General features: G+C 37.2%; 1 protein-coding gene across 1 annotated transcript in view; it reads left to right on the top strand.

Moving 5' to 3' along the window:
• Positions 1-1834: 1834 nt before the first annotated feature.
• The window catches only part of fat2 (FAT atypical cadherin 2), a 95318-nt gene continuing 78947 nt past the window's right edge, over positions 1835-18205 (top strand). The window contains exons 1-2 of the mRNA XM_044126708.1: positions 1835-2013; positions 13494-16757. Coding sequence (XP_043982643.1) covers positions 13523-16757 — 3235 coding nt within the window. The 5' untranslated portion in view covers positions 1835-2013; positions 13494-13522. The remainder of the gene's footprint in view (positions 2014-13493; positions 16758-18205) is intronic.

Below are 18205 nucleotides of genomic sequence, written 5' to 3'. Positions count from 1 at the left end.
TTTATATATAAACCACACATTAAATTTTTAGTCCATTGATGCAATGAGTATTATACACATAATTAGTCCATTAGTCGCAAGAATTGTTTTTTTCTGGGAATCACAAAAGATCTACTATATTTTTTCTTGTTCATAAGCCCTAATTTATTTTGGTGACCTAGAGAACATAATCAGTGGTCATTGTTAGGTCATTGTTAGTGGATATTAAGGTTTTTGGGTCTTCATCTGAACAAAATTACTTAATGCTTCTTGAGCCTGACATGATAATCACATAAGATACACCTCCCACAAAATCCATTGTTCTCCCCCCTCATTCCTAACCATTAATGGCCCTGAGGCAGGACTTAGAGAGCTGTGTGAAATGCTTACCTGCAGGGTTTACACAACAGCAACACAAAAGCCTGATGAGTTTGTTGCAAACACAGACAACCAGTGAATAACCCCCTTCTTTATTAGATTTTAATCATAGTTATACCCACAATCATCAGTTCAGAAAAGGTGACTGTGTGTGGCCTCCATTAAAAGTTTACTTTTGTGAACAAGAAGCACAATTTTCAGTACCGCTTCTTCTAATACAAAGAGTCTCTTTTGCCTGACAAAGTAGTGACTCAACAACAGAAGGTGGGTTTTTCAATATTTTTGCGCTTGTAGGCCTAAAGGAAAATACTTTAGTAAATTAATTTAGTTGTTTCCAGGCCAGTACTTAACCATTTTGCCTAATTTAGTTCTCAATTAAATTATTTACAATTAAGTCTGCTATGTAAAAGGTACAGAGTATTCAAATAGTTAATTGCTACAAAATAGACTATTGTTTTGACTATGTAGTGATGTCTTGGTATAATTTTATGTGTGTACAGGCTGCAATCCTATTTCTCAATAGGAACTGGTATGTACATTGTTATAATCGTTGTTTTTTTCTCTTTTCACCTCCCAATACCACATTTTTAAACTTAAGGTGGCAGTAATGTACCAAGTTGTTTGCAAACTAGTGATGAGAACGGCAGATAATTTGAGTGTACTGAATGTCTAGAATTAGTATATTTAAAGGATCCGTTCACCAGATCACACAGTTCATTCTTGCTGAATTAAATGACACCTCTTGCAATCCCAACCATCATACTGCACAACTTAGAAAGTGATCCGTTCACACTGCAATATGGCAGCACTCGTTACTTCAAGCTAAAGGCTAATGTGTGAGTAAGCCACATAAAAACAGATGCACACGCTTCCCTATCCCTGTTATCTTAACAAAGTTAGGCACAAACACATAATGAGAACAAGAGGAAAGAAGAATTTTTTTTATGTTATTTAATTTCAGTGGAATATAACATTTTAATACTTCCGTGGTCTTAGCACAAAGTGCTGCATATGTCGTGGTTGGACAGAGGGAATGAAAGGATGAAGGCATCCCGTCAGACCAACAGTTCCCAAAACCACACAAAAAATCTTGTAAAGGCACATGCAAGATCTGTGTGCTTTTATATTATGCAATAATGCAATACAGTGGGCCTATTTTAAAGAAACTATTACACAGACACATTCAAATTGGAATTACAAGGTGAGAAATGCTTAAAGACTCATAAACACACACACATGCATAGGCGCTAGTATGTACACATCCACAAAGGCAAGAAAAATTTGGCTTTGGCCCAAAGGCCTGAGCCCACAGGCAAGAAAAGTGGGAGGCCCACAATCTGGGCACATGGAGGGAGCGTGTGTGTGTGCGTGTGCATGTGTGTGTAAGGGTGTGAGAGGAGGGACAGTGAAAAGTGGGTGGAGTGGATGGAGATCCTGAGGGAGGTTTTGAGATGTCTCAGTAGCTCTCCAACTTTGAAGGAGCTAACACCAACTTAAACAACTTCACATGAGTGTATTTCTTTTTCTCAATGGACTGTACAGAAAGCTCTGTGGGAGTATGCTGGTTGTCACAATGCCTTCAAAGTTTTCTTTAAGTTCCTGAAGCGTTTGCAAGGGAGAAAGTATTCCTGGAAGAGTCACCTAACTGAACCTCAAGTAAGTTTACTGCTACACTCCAATTCACACTGTTTATTATGAAGAAAGCCACCGCTATTTAGTTGTAATGAAACTCTAAACACCATTCTCTAGGAGGTGCTCTACAACTGAAGCAAAACTTTTTAAATGTTACTCAACCGAGCATGTGGGTTTCTCTTGAAGATGCTTTTTTTTAAGATCACAGTGAATTATTTGGCATGTTTAGGTGACTCCACAAACATTATAGACTTTAAACCTGACATTTGAATGAGAACAGTAGAGAGGTCTGGCATGTTTTACGCAAGTCAGCGCACGCATTTCCATTCATCTAAAACGTCTTCCTCTTTAGGGTAGGTTTTCATTTTTCAACTTTCACCTGGTTCACTTTGTAAGAAACTGAATTGCTGAATCAGATTGGAGCATGTGCACAAATCTTTTGCAGCGACAAGCGAAGATTAACCTTTTTTCAATTCAGAAGTTGGTTGGATTTTGAGGTGAAAGTGTGTTCTCTGGCTTCTGTCACTTTCCTGCAAGGTCTGCTTGCATTGTATACACACATTAACAGAGGTGCGTGTGTGATGAGCGGACAATCAGATGACCTTCGAAATATGATCAACTCAGTACTTTAATAACGACAAATGATGTTCCTGATACAAATTGCTCTTTTTGTTAAAACATAATTTGTAGAAAATTCCAGATGTTGCTTTTGAAGAATAAGTCACAGTTTTAATTTAGTTTATATAAGTTGCCCATGATTATAGTTTCACTTATGGAATTTTACATAATTTATTTTATAATTGTTGAAATATTACAACTAACTTGCTCAGATCATTTTCTGCAAGCCACTCAGGTGATTTTAAGGGAAAACAAAAACTGGTTGATGGCTGATAATGTGATTGTCAGGAATTTTTGAGAAAAAGTCCAGATGTGGATGAAGAATGAGCAAAGCTGCCAGCAGTAAAATGAACGATGTACCATCAGATGAACCTGCTGGACCTTTGACCTGTGTTTCTGTCTAAATTGGAGATATTTAATCAGCCAAGTGAAAACCTCAGTAGTTTAAAACTAGACCTGTCTACCCTGTCCACACCAGCTCAACTCCTGTTGTCAAAATTATCTGAATGAATGACAGGGAAGCTAAATGGGAATCCTACAGAGGCATTTCTTGACCCTTTCTGTAATTATGGCCTTCGTTGTAAGACTGGGCATGGGTGCTTATTTTTGTGTGGGGTCCATTTAACTCAAAGGAACATCCTCGACCTTTCCACTCAACCCCTAGCCCTTCTCTTGACATGACCTATCCCTGTAGTCAGCAGTCCGTTTCACACAGAGATAAAATTGTGTTGTCGTAAAGGATACCCACTGTTTATGCTAGTCTAGTTTGGGCATGATAGAAACGTCATAAACCTGCAGCCCAGCCATTTTGGTGTTCACTCTTACAATCTGAAACTGATCCTTCTCTGACACCACTTTGGGATCAAGGTAATTGGTTCAGGACGAGATTCAAATCTTAAGTTGTTTTTGACATATTTACCCTGTTGCTTCCAGTGGACCAACAGCTCTTCACTGTGTGTAGGACGACACAGTGTTAAGAAAACATAATGTAATCATTAGATAGACTTCTACTGACTCATTTCATCACTATTTTTATTATTTTCCATCATCATAATATTCTCACTTGTCAAGTGCCTAAAAACATGGGGGCTCCGCAAGAGTCCTCTACTTTTATAAACTTAATAGCCATAACTTTATATAAACTATGTGGTTTATCAGGGACAATGTAACTGTTTGTTAACTTATTGCTAAAAGAGAGTCATTCCTTATCCTAATTCTGAGAAATCAGAATCATCAGAATCATTTGCCTTGGCTTTCATAAAACTGTGTATACCCAAGAGCTTAATATAGGCATGCTAGTCCTCAATACATTTGATCTTTGGAGTTTGTATTGATAGAATATGCTTAAGGCTTCATATAAAAGAGAGGCGAGTTAATGCTAAAACCTGTCATATTTGTTTCTGCACAGGTTGTTTGACTCAGATTTGATGTATGACCTGCAAAACTTTATTGAGCCATCCTGATACCATGATGAAGCACCTGACAGGCTTTTCCTACCTGAACTATTTTTCTGAAATTTTCAATTTCACAGTTCATAAGATATTGTGTCGACAGTAACATTCTGCAGCTCCTTTATGCAGAGTTTATCAGAGCAGAAGAAAATCAAAGGCACTAAAGTACAAAATAAGAATCATCCAAACCTAAAAAGAAAAAAAGCATTTATATGAAAACCAAATACATTAAATTGAGCTGTAACGATGCTCAGGAGTTGATTGGATGCCTTAAGCACCTGGTGTTTGTTAACTGCTTTTGAACCAGAAAAGCAGAGGCTTATTACAGTACAACCTCAAAGCTTAATATAAAGCCTTACTTACTGTGGGTGTGAGAGAGGTAAAGCGAATGGCACACCCCTCTCTAATTCCAGACATGGGTTAGCATCACAACCTCGCCCTAACTTAATCCAAGATGTCTGATCTCAGTGAACTTCAACAATGGCATTGACTGAGAAAGTAAAAAAAAAAAAAAAAAAGAAAAAACAAATGTGGTGCTTTTTGAGGTTATGCAATATGGTGAAGTTTTTATGGTTGTGGTGACAGAAAACATCTTTTACTTCTTTAAAACATTACCCAAATTTTTAATCGAAGGAAAACAGAGATGGAAAATTGACCATTAAGATTTTACTTTCAAAGTGGTTGCAATGTCATATTATTGATGAAGTCAACAGGAGAATAAATCTTACTGCCAACTGGAGTCACTCATTCAGAAGTCAGAGGTCAGAGGTCAGAGCCATGAACTAATAAGAATCATGCAGGAAAAAGTAATAAAGTGAGAACAGAGTGCTTGCAGGCATTTCTCTCAAAAAACAAGACAGAAAACCTTGTCCAGACCTAACCCCCAAATATCACACACAGTCTCATTTGTTGTTAGAAAGAAGGAAGACCTCTTTATGTACTTATATAATCCGGCATGCTGTATGTTTGTTTTTACAGAATCATCAGTACCTTCAGTTATCTTATGCTTGATGAGCAAATTATTGTACAACCAGGAGTATCCACACAGTTGTTAGGAAAACAAAAATTACAATAATTATAGCAGAGAACCACACAGTCAGCTGAACCAGTTCAGTCACACTATGATGGCTGTGAACAGTGTTTGATGTGCACTCATCAGCATTAACCCAAACAATTGAAAAAGCTAAAATGATATGCTGAAACGTTAACTTCCTGAAGTAAAACATGAATGCTGGACAAAATCTGGATAATCTCAATATTTCCTTGAATCAACCAGTTTAGGATCATAATTACTGTTGAATTACTTTTAGCTCATTTGCAAAAGATTTTAGAAGATTTTTTGATTATCAGACCTTGCCAGTCGGAGTAAATAAAAAAACTGTTTTCAGTTGATCATTTCACTTCTTGGCCTTCTGTCATAAAGTAATTTCCCCCTAAACCTCATAACTGGTTATGCAACTCTTGGTGCCAACAACTTTCAACTGTTGGCAATAACTAGCCATCAGTTTTTATATTCCTTGTGGAGGAACTCTGGCCCACTCTTCTTCGAGAGAATCTTTCTGATTTGGCAACATTGCAAGGTTTTTAATTATGATTGGCCTTTTAAGGTCATAGACAATGAAGCTCCACATCACTCTCATTTTACATAACCCTAATGTGTTCAAAACTGAGGTTGTGATCTGCTGACTAACCATTTCTAGTGTAGAATTCATGGTTCCATCAATGAAGGTGAATCTTCTTGGCCCTGAAGCAGAAAAGAGTCTTCAAACTATCACAGAACTACCATAATTGTGACTGTTGGCAAATGTGAGAAACAAAGGAATGTGCCAGCAGTGGTTTTGTCCCTGATATTATCAAATTTTATATTGTTTCTTGCTAATTGTTTAATACTGAACAGTGATTTCATGAGAGAAAATTGAAGCCTATTATGTTTTAGATGTTATTCTGCATTCCAGTTGATGCAAGACACTTGGGTGTAATAATCAAAATTTCCAAATCCATATAAGTTTTATTACTAAATGTGCCTTTTGTTAGATAAATAAAGCTAAAAGGTATTTATAAGCATGCATAAAGAATAAAACATGCATTTGTCACAAGTGGGCTAGATTATTGTGACGGCCTCTTCACCTGCGTTTTAAATTCAGCATTACAGTTGTTAAAACCTTAAACCTTTCAGGCACTGAAAATAATACATAATACATAAAATTTTGGACTTGCAACATGTAGAAACCAGAATCAATTTTAAAAATCTTTTACTTGTGCTCAAAGCATTAAATCGCTTGTTCCTCATTATACAGAAATATGTTTATTTGGTATCCATCTACAAAATTATTACTATCCATAATAAATGGTAATGTAATTACATGTTCTTTGTCCAAATCAGGGTAAGCTCTCATTTGCATTTGTCATTGGATGGAATGGAATACCTGTCTTGCAGGCCTTGCATACCAAGACATACATACATGCATGTCATGGCATGCATGTATGCAATTATATATTGTGACTGTCTGTTGGTAAATGTTATTACCTTGTTCTATTACCTTGTATGTTTTCACATAAAATGAGCTATATAAGCGGTCTGAAATAGCTTTGTTTTATTTTTCAGTGAAATATATGTCAATCACATTGTTTTTGACTTGTTCTTGAGCTTCTTTGGACGTTTTTTAAGTATAAAATTTTCACCAAAGAGATTCTGTTCATCTGAGTTCTTGATTGTCCAGGTTTACCAGTAGTAAGCCCTGGGCCTGGCTAATGAAGTTGAACATAGCTGTCAAAAGAAAAATGGGGCCATTCAGCTGATTCATGATTTACCAAGGGGAGCGATTATATTTCCAGAGGGTCAGGCTTCTTTCGATATATCTTTTATAAACTCATTATTTGGAAGGTTCTTCATAGATTTACTATGGTTATCTTTGTCCAACGTTTAAATTTTTTGGCAACCATTTAAGCAAAAGGAAAAATTTAATTTAGAACAAGAACAATACTTTTTTATGGCACAGTATGTTGCATAATATAGGTACCTGTAGTTAGATTTAAATCTGGCTCTCCCACACAGCTGGGAATTATCCAAGCTATTGCAAAGAAAGCAGTGAGTTTAACCAGCTCCTGATCATTTGCATCTAAACCCACATGTAGAAATTCAGAGAAATTATAACAGCGGAAGAAATATTTGTTATTTTTTTACAACGCTGGAACATTTTTAGATTTTTGATCATAAATCAGCAACATATTTAATGAACAACAGTTTTAACATTTTGTTAGAAATTCTTCCTTGTATCATTAATGTTTGCTGTAGCTTAACCATTCTTCCCTTTTGTCACATTTTTAGACACAAGGGAACTTGAGCATGGCCTGTAGTGTTGATGATCTGCATAATTTTTTTTTGAACAATTTCTAATTTGATTGGAACCACCTGCCATTAATCCTCACTGCAACACCTAATTGTCTAGAATGACAGTTTGGTGTAATCTTTCTCTGTGATTCCCAGCAGAGATAAAAAGCGCTGCCCATCTTTTGTATTCAAAAGGAAACGTTGCTTTATAAAAAAGTGAACAGTTAATAGACTGACACCAAGTGAATGCTCCTCATCCCTCATGGCCTAATATTCCATCATAAACTCATTACTGTCATGGATTGTACCAGTGTAAAGCCTAAAGGTGTTGTTTTTGTAATAGATACAAAGGAAACTGAACTTGACAATCATGCAAATACAGAAGAGGACGCATTCATGACTACACTAAAAACAATAAGGGATAACAAATAAAAACAAATCTGTCATTTTCTAAAGAGGAAAACAGAAAGTAGCTCCTAGCACTTAAAAAAATCTACTCTAAGCAGTTCATCTTTTTACAAATAAAAATATGAAAATGTAGCATATGCTCACATTGAGCTTCTACTAAGTTTGATAGTAGGGATGGAGCGTTCCAGATGATTTTGTAGACACTCATCTGACCAAAACACCTTCTTTTTCATGTTTGCTCTGTCCCTTCACTGCTGATCTTCAACCAGCAGTGAAACTGTAACTCATCCTTGTTTGATAACTGCCATGCAAATTTGGAAGACACCTAACATGCAAATCAGGAAAAAGAAACTGCTATGATAAAATCTTATTCAGTCGACCTTGTATCTTAGTGTGCGCATGTATCCTGTACTTTTCTACAAAAAGTTAGCACGAAATCAGTGGAGTTTCTAATACCACATTTCTATACAAACTATAGTGTTGTATAAAAAAAACTAACAACAGAGTTACTGTATATATTGTAGTTTTAGTTGAGAAATAGAGATAAGTTTTACTGAAATAATTTATACAGATGAATCTCAATTTGATTTTATAGAAATACACACCAGACTTGTTTTTTCTTCCCTTTTTTAATCTTTTAAAACACCCTGATCCAAAACAGCTTTTTGATGTGATTGCTGATCTATTGAGTTAGAGCCAAGTTGTCGTCTCTTCTTTCTTCTAAATGACAGGGGTGTAATCATTTTGCTCCATTTTATTATTTTACAAGAAAAACAAGAACAAGCTTTTACCATTGCACAGGCAGCAGCAAAAGGCATAATAGTGCATAGTTTTTCAGGGACTAAAGGGAGACCATGATGTTTTTTATTCATCAACTATTTCAACACATATTATAGTTTTCTTTAGAACACAGACAGAGATAATGATAGCTGTAAAGTATGAATTCCTTTACCCCTGTTTTATAGTTTTTTCATAAAGTTCTGGGTTTTCAGTGGCAGACTTGCAGGCATGCAGATGCTTGATTCATCTCAATAAAGTCATAGTCATCATACAGGAAATGGATACCTTTTCAATGAATGCACTATAGCTCTGTGCTGGAGAGAACAAGCTTGCATTGAGAACCTGTTTTCTGAATATATTCTACTCTAAAATCCCATACAAGTTTTTTTATTTAGTACTGAAATTAAATTTAGATTGCTGCATGAAGCGTTAAGTCTTAGACCATAGTACAAAAAATTGTTGAATAAAGAGATCAAGCTTCTCATCTGTCTACTATCCAAGAACAATTAATCTTTACCATAATAAAATGCTTAAATGGTTCAGAACAGTAATCATAGTCAGAATAAAAGTAAACCACACAAGAGACAAAAATTCAGTCCAGGTATATTTTGTTGACATTCAAATGTCAGATTAAAACCAATAAGCTATTTCTACAAAAAATTTGTTTTTAAACTGAGCAGGTGTCTTTTTTGTAACTCATCTATACATCTGGCAAATATCATAAGTCTTGATGTTCTCAAAAAGTAAACCAATAAATGTGCTTTAGCCAAGCACTAAACGTGTATAGCTATCAAATGTAAAATGCTTACACATTTAATGAAAATGAAATGGAAGTATTCACTTCAGACTGAACAACTATTCTTCTGTAATAGATTACTAGTAGAGTGGCATCAATTATTTATTCTACCATTCCTCCTCCATGAATCTCTACCTAGGAGCTCGGGGAAGAATTGTTGCACTTTCTCATCAATCATCAGTCAGATTTGGTGCTTAATATATCTCATCAGGTTGTCTTTTGCACTCCTGCATGTGTCACTTTGGAGGATTTCTTTCCAAGTCCAAACTGGAGAACAAGGGGCGACTCAAACTTGCTGGAGGGACTAGATGTTCTTGGAATGTGCTTTTGAGGATACTTCTCTCCTTAAAAGCACGTATTCATGTCAGTGAAATGATTAATATCATCAACATGAAAAGTCTGTGTTTATGTACTAAATAGTCAAATGCTTTTAGTTTTAGAGGGAATGACAATTCAGCATTCATAAGTAGTTCATCTTGACTGACATGACAGGAGCAAACTATAATCTGAATGGCTAACATCTGCCCTGGTGGCCATACAGTGATGGAATGTTCCAGTGGTTTCTAACAAGAACCTGATAAGATTAAGTCTGCACTTTAATGAACTCTAATGCAGGTGATGAGGCTTAGCCATTAAACATTTCATATGCATCAAGATAAATTTGAATTCTAATATTCACTCAAGGCAAACAAAAGCCAACTTTTGAAATAAAAAAGTGCATTGATTAATTTGACTAAGTAACAGGATTCTCCTCATTTATTCAGATCAAAAAATTGCCCAAAATAAGACATGGCTTAGTCAAAAACAAATCAATGAATGCTTAAAGCAATGTAATATAGCCGGGGATGATTGTATACCATGTGTCCTGAAGCCTCTGCCCTGCAAATTATTTAATTTTTTTCATTACTTTTGTTCATCTAACAAGAACAAATAAATTCAAAATTACCACTTAAAAAAGTGGATGCAATGTGTACAGATTTTTAGCAATAGTAAATTTGCAACCTCTGTCCCTGGCTAAACTTCCAGGATTAAGACTTAAAAGTATATAAAGTTTAAAATATTACAACCAGTAAAATAATGCATCAAAACTTAAAGAGACAACAAAAGTCAACAAAAAAATAGAAAATAAAACTGTGTACTAATGTAGGGCCACATGCTACAGTATACATCTTCTGCGTACTTGTATTATATAAATATCCATCCTTCCCCCCAAAAGACGCACATGAATTACAGATAAAATGCTAACCCCACGATTAATGTCTTAATGTCTTTTTCACACGACTACCTCAGAAATTAGAAGCAGAAAATTAATCTGCCTCTAGCATTTTATATCGTAATACATACTTCTGTAAGTGTTTGAGTGTTTTTATTTCACATCAGAGACGTTATTATTATCTGCAAAACTGTTGATGCTTCTTATGACATCCAGTACATTATGAAAGCTGCACTTGCAGTGAAATCATGTTTTCCCGAAAAATTGAGAATTACGTAATATACCTTATTTTCAAAAGCTGCAAAGAAATAGAGGTCGATTGCAAGATCTACCAGCGTACGTGTATCTAAAGTGAATATTTTTCTATACATGATATGAAAGATAAGATTAAAAATATTGAACCTACTGATGGTAATCCACTATGTCAAAAATATTTGGCAGAACAAGTGCTTTTAAACTTCAGAGAACTGGCCTGCATTGTGTTTAACAGTGTGTGAGTTTGTTGTAGGTTTCAACACAGCAGAACGTACAAGCTGATCATGCTCTCTCTGACAGACAGAGATCGTTGATGGGGTGAAGAAAAGCTGCAAAAACAGTTCCCCATCTATGCTGCAAGGCATGTGGGGTGATGTCGAAATGTGACCCAGCAAGCTGGAGCCAAACATGTGGCTGCAGGTCGCCTGCTGGAGCACACAGAAGGAGGGAGGTGTTAGTTTGTTTGTCAGCTAAACCAACAGTAACATCCTGAAGCCTCTGCCCTGCAGAGCTGTATCTTTTGATGAAAGGTTTTAGGAATAAACATGAAAAGATGTGAAAGTCGCTGACAAGTTCAAAACTAGGAGAACAGAAAATCAATAGTTTTGTTTTTGTCAAGCAATGTGGTTTGAAAGATTCTGAACAGCCTAGGCGGCTTCCACACACCTTATCCCTTTGCACTTTATGAGAGCAAACATCTATTAGTCAGGAATGACAAAGCAATCAGGGCTGATTTGTTGGATTCATTACATGTTTGATATTAGGTACATTATACTTGCACAGAAAGGTGTTTGTAGTCTGACAGTAATCCATCCTCATCTCCTTCTTAAATCACCCTTCTCTGGTTGTTCATTAAAGGATTTACCTTTAGCTGAACAAATATTTGTATTTCTGCTGTGTGATATTGTGTTGCTAAAGAGCATTCAATGGTCTGCATTGTCATCAGGCCAGTTTAAATCTAAAGTTGCCTGATATAGGAATATATCATCTATCATCACTGTTCTGTGAAGGTCTATCAATACACATTAAATAATGCAAATTTCAAGATGACTATTAAAACTACCTTTAGTATTTTATAATAGTTTCTGGTTTTACAAGATGTGTTTTAAATCAGGTTTAGTTTACTGTCAAACATGGTGCTTTTTATTACCAAATAGAGTAAATTTTTCCTTAATTAATATGCTTTGCATCACTATACACATCAAAATATATTACCTATATTCTCAATACTGTATATTTAATGACATAGAATATTTATGCCATCAATCCTTATCATTGAAATGGAGCACAATGTCATATGTAAAAGCAAACATAAATTACGAGTAAGACACTTAGTGGTGGTAACGGGAAGACAAAATATCTGGAAAAACTTTCTGTGCTCTAGATCTGAAATGCCCTATTTTCCCTAAGCTTACAAGATTCTCTATATAGAAGTTGAAATCCAGCACCCTGGCGGTTATAGTCTGAATAGCTGTCACCAAACAATTCAAGATAAAATCCCACATACCTGGAATCCATTGCTGAAACCACCAGCGCCAGTCAAACACCTGCATGCTCAGCTTATTGTGTACCAGAGCAGTGTTTTCAGATCCCACACGGATTGCGGGTTTAAAATATGACACAGACTTTTGTAAACATTCTTTGTTTGCTTCCGTCACATTTATTCATATAATTGGATGCTCCAGTGATATCAGAGTAGTGTCAGGTAGCTTTTTCTTTAACCATGAATACAATGCATGGAGTTGTGTATCATTCCTCTGATGTCAGCAAGTCTTTGATCTGTTCTGTATTTTAACTGATTGTGTGCAAATAATATAAGAAAACCTTGTAAATTTACAGAATTAATGTTTTGACAGCTTACCCTTTTCCTGCTCATGTGGTGTTCTGCAGTTATGATGTTTTGATGTTTTTTGTATTTTTTTGTGAAACTACTAAGTTAGTTTTTCAGTTCCTCTCTGGTCCTACATGTGTATACTTTCTTTTAATTTGTTGACAAAAAAAGTTCTCTTGTCGCAAAAATACCTAATCAAAAAAGTAGATTCTTTATCAACCTTAACAGTAGTTAATTGCAATGCAATTTTAAAACTCTAAAAGAATCTTTGTCTAACATTTCAGAGTCTTGCGTCGAATGTGATATGAATGCAACAGTTTGGTGGCTCATGTCAGCTGTTACTGGTACAGCCATTTAAATTAAGATCCATGCGTAACCCTCTGCTGTCATCTGCAAGGCACCAAGCCATCGAACAATAAATCCCTCTGCCAAAGAAGAAGCTTAGAGAGAATCACGTAATTTGTTTTTCTAGTTATTATTCCAAAGGAATAATTACGAGGAAGGGATCCAGAAGCCACCTGTGTGAAACAGGTTGAAGGCCCTGAAATACTGCTCTGTTTTACTTGTTTTACAGTTTTTCTGTATGGGCATGTTAGGACGAGTCAAACATGCCACAGGCGTCCTCTCTGCTGTTGGTTGGCTGTGTACCGTGTATACATAATAATGTGGGTATTAGTTATGACTACAAGTGTATTATGTGCAGATGAACAAGTCGATACAAACATGAGCAAATGACTCCATTGTTTTAGCTTTAAAGCCTCTTTTGTCCCTCATTTAAAGTTTAATACATCCTTTAATACTCCTGTTTTTCCTTCTCACAGGTCCGAGGTCAGACAACGAGGTACTGAAGATGGCAATATCAAGAACAAAACTCTTCACTTTAGTGACATTTCTCCTTGTAACAAAGTGTCATGGAGTAATGGGAAAAGGAAAAGACACCTCTCTGTTAAGCTTCACACACCATCTTTACAATGCCACTATGAATGAAAACTCTGCCCCACGGATGTATGTTGAGATCCCTGTGAAGATGGGTATTCCGCTGACAGACCTATTGTGGGACATCAAATACAACATCGTTGCAGGTGACGATGACGACTTTTTCCAAGCAGAGGCTCTATCAGTGGGGGATTTCTGCTTCCTTAGGATCAAAACTCGTAGCAGTAACTCAGCACTGTTGAACAGGGAGGTCAGAGACAGCTACACTCTCACAGTGGAAGCAATAGAAAGTACTTTTGAATTACAGGCTAAGACAAAGGTGTTTATTCACGTGCTCGACACTAACGACTTAAAGCCGCTTTTCTATCCCGCATCATACAATGTGAATATAAGGGAAGACACTCCACTCAAGTCGAGTGTGGTCAAAGTCAGTGCAACAGATGCTGACATTGGAACCAATGCTGAATTTTTTTACTCCTTCACAAGCAGAGCTCATCCATTTTCTGTCGATCCATTTACAGGCGTGGTCACCCTTGTCAAGAAGCTAAATCACACTCAGATGCAGAGATATGACCTCACAGTATTAGCAGAGGACAGAACAAAGAAGATATCAGGCATTCAAAAATTTGGAAACACTGCTCGTGTTACAGTCAACATACAAAAGATGACAAAAGAGTTTCCAGTCATCACACCTCCCCCAAAACCCAAAGTGTCTGCAGATGGAGATGTAGATTTCAGCATCCGTGTTGAAGCAGGAGTCAAGCCTGTGGAATCTCTTCATATCGTAAATGGGGATCCTCACCAATGTTTTGAGATAATCCCTTCAGGTGTGCAAAGCATGGACTTCCAAGTGATTTCAACAAAGAGGATTGTTTGGTCTCAAAGTCCATTTGGGTTGAATTTGTCACTTCAAGCTAAAGATAGGAGCTCTCCTAGTTTTCTGTCTCCAATTACAAAAGTTTACATTCCAGCAGGTCCTTATTGGCCTTTAACATTTCTAGAGGACAACTATATTGTCACTTTAAGCGAATTTTCCCCTCCTAAAACTCATGTGATTAAAGTTTATGTCACTTCATTTTATCAAAATGTTACATTCAGCATCAAAAACAATCCAGACAGCCTGAATTTTAAAATCCATCCCAAAACTGGGATTATCATAACTGCAGAGAAATTTGACTATGAGAGGAAAAATCGATATGAATTTGATGTGGTGGCCAATCATGGTGAAGCAGAGACTCATATTGTGGTCAAGATTGCTGATGAGAATGATAACAATCCGCAGTTCAGACAAACATCATATCAGGCTACAGTGGATGAAAACATGCCTGTTGGCAGCAGTGTTCTAAAAGTTGCTGCTTCAGATATTGATGAAGGTCAAAATGGCTTTGTTACCTACTCTATTGCAAGTTCTGGACCTTTACCTTTCACTATAGATTCATTTACAGGCATTATCTCAACCTCTGAACCCCTAGACTATGAACTTATGAAACGACGGTATCACCTAAGAGTCTGGGCTTCGGACAGTGGGAGCCCTTTCAGTCAGGTCAGCGAATGCCCGGTGACAATAACCCTGAACAACCTGAATGACAACATCCCCCTGTTTGAAAGAATCGGCTGCAACATCACAATACCGCTTGATTTAACAGTGGGACACATACTTGCTGAGATTTCAGCCATTGATTTAGATGAGTTGCAGCAGCTCCAGTACATAATAGAATCAGGGAACGAGGCCCAAATCTTTGGCATTGATTCAATTTCTGGTTCAATCTTTCTTAAAAAGCAAATTCCCCCACAGGAGGGCTCCTTTACCCTGAGAGTTGTCGCTACAGATGGAAAGCACCACTCTGAAGTCTCAGTTGTAAGAGTAACTGTCACAAACAAAGGTGAGAATGCAACAGTGAGCTGCTTGGAAACAGGCATTTTTAAACAGATGACTGATAAACTAATAGAGTCAATAAAGCCAGTTTTAATCAACCAAGAAGAAGAGTCTTTCTCAGATATCCATATCACTAACAGACATTCTCCCAAAATTGCTAAGAGCATTCCCAGTTCTATTGATGTTCCTGAGAACTATACACTAAATTCAACCATTCTCCAGTTCAAGGCCACAGACATGGACTCTGGCTATAACAGTATGCTTGTATATGCAATATCAACAGGGAATGAAGATGGGTGCTTTGCTATTGACACGTTTTCTGGAGAACTTCGTTTAGCTTGCCCCCTGGATAGAGAGACCAAAGAGTTCTACATTCTGAACATTACAGTTTATGACTTGGGAACGCCACAAACATCTGCCTGGAAATTCCTCGCTGTAAACGTAGTAGATGTCAATGACAACCCTCCTGTTTTTGATCAGCCCAGATATGTGATTCGAGTACCTGAAAATGCTGAGAAAGACTCTGTTATCTTCAGAGCCAGAGCAGTGGACATTGACTCAGATTTGAATGGAAACGTCCTTTACTCCTTCCTGACGCCGACTGACACGTTTGGAGTTGATGAACTGACTGGAGAGGTGATTGTGACGGGTCCACTGGATCGAGAGATCTCTCCCAGACATGACCTCTGGATCAGAGCCACAGATCAAGCCAGACTTGGTCCTCAGTTGTTCTCTACCACTAACCTGGTGGTGATTTTGGAGGATATAAATGACAACACACCTAAATTTGTTCCAAAGGTCTATCATATAAAGGTTGCAGAAGATGTTCCAGTGGGAACTCTGCTTGTCTGGGTGGAGACTGTAGACCTAGACCTAGGTAGTGGAGGTCTTGTAACATACAGACTAATGAGCACAGAGAGTGGGATCTTTCATCTTGACTCCTCTACTGGAACTTTGACCCTGGAACGTGAGCTGGACTTTGAGAGGCGTCCAGCTTACAATCTCACAGTCCAAGCCGTTGACCACGGCCTCCCTCGCTCCTTGTCATCATCCTGTTTTGTGGAAATTGAGGTTCTGGATGTCAATGAAAACCTCCACAAACCAGTGTTCACAGAGTTCGTGTATGAAGCAGCAGTGATGGAGGATGCAGCAGTGGGGACATCCGTGGTAATGGTCTCAGCTTCAGACAAAGATGTGGGTCGAGATGCTATAGTCAGATACCAAATCAGTGATGGCTCTGGGCTTGGAGTTTTCTCTATTGATGAAGAAACAGGTAAATAAATTGAGCTTTCTTCCACTGTTTTAATAAAATGTTGTCATTTTAAATACATTTTGAGCAGTGACGTGCGGTGAGGTTCATAGCTGGTGAGGCACTGACGTCATCAGAATCAGATTTGCAAATAGATGCATAGATTGACAGCAGTTTACAGGTTATGTTTCACTTCTGCATCCTTACACATACAAACTGTAGCTCACAAAACACACATTTCGACATGGATGACTACATTACAACAGTTGTAATGTAGTCATCCATGTCGAAAAGTCAAAAATCACTATCTCTATTATAATCTATCGCTGCACTTGACTTGCTTCCCGAATCGTTTAGCCTAGCTCGCTGTCACTTACTCGGCAGTTGAGGAGTGAACAAGACGAACGTCTGGGATCTTGAGCGCCCCCTGCCATGAGGCAAGAGAACTGCCTGCCTCACCTCGAACCTGTTCTCTGCCGTTTATAATCATTACATATAAAAATAGTTGGTGACAAAAGTGCTGCAATTTGATGCCACAACAACCTCTTCATTGTAGAGCAAGAAGGGACATCAGAAAATGCTAAATGTTGTGTTTATTATTTTCACTTTAAAAAAAGATGATGAAAACTAATCCTCTCAATCAAGTAAAATCCATGCAGTCAGGTCGCTCTCAGTTGTATGGTTTCCATAGCACTAAACAACTTGTGGCAGTTTTTATGGATTCTGTGGCATAAAACTAATACTTACAGATATTCATATTCAAACATTTTGTACTTTATGTGGCAGCTACGGAAGTAATGTTAAAGAGACTCATTTCAATTAAATTTAACAATTGTTTGAAAATTCTCAGGAAGAGAGCTTGCCACACGCAATGATTCACATTGCGTTAACATGACTTGTCCATTCATTATCATGTCATATGTCATTTTTACACATTCAAAAATCAACAGACACAAATCACTTAAAGGTGAAATTTAAGCCAGTCCACCTGCAAGCTGAGCTCCAGGTTGCTGCTTGTTCTGACAAGGTTCAAGTGATATGATTGAAATCTCTAAAGAGCATTTTAATAGAGCTTGCAGAGAGAATGTTTTAGTGACAGTTGATATAGCGGAGATATATAAACACATTTATCAGCATTTGCTACCAACTAAGTTGAAGGTCAAAGTCAGGTATAATCACATACACCGAATCTCATTTGCATATTATTGCCATTACAATCTAGCAAGCTTATAAACATAGTGGATCTTTACATCAATCCATTTCCTGATGTTGTTTCTGAGTTTTTGATAAACTTGTCGTACAGGGCAGTGCTTCCTCAGGTATTTTTCCATCAGTGTGTTCACATGTGGAAGATACCTGGAGAGCCCGCAGCATATCGGCCCTGCATTCCATTAGCCTGCTGCTGCACTTAGTGTTCAGATGAAATCAGGGTAAATGGAGTTCTCTGTCATGGTGGAACAGTGCTGAATTAT

The sequence above is a fragment of the Gambusia affinis genome, linkage group LG09, assembly GCF_019740435.1.
Source record: "Gambusia affinis linkage group LG09, SWU_Gaff_1.0, whole genome shotgun sequence".
Taxonomy (NCBI): Eukaryota; Metazoa; Chordata; class Actinopteri; order Cyprinodontiformes; family Poeciliidae; genus Gambusia; species Gambusia affinis.
This window is presented reverse-complemented; position numbering and strand designations above follow the sequence as displayed.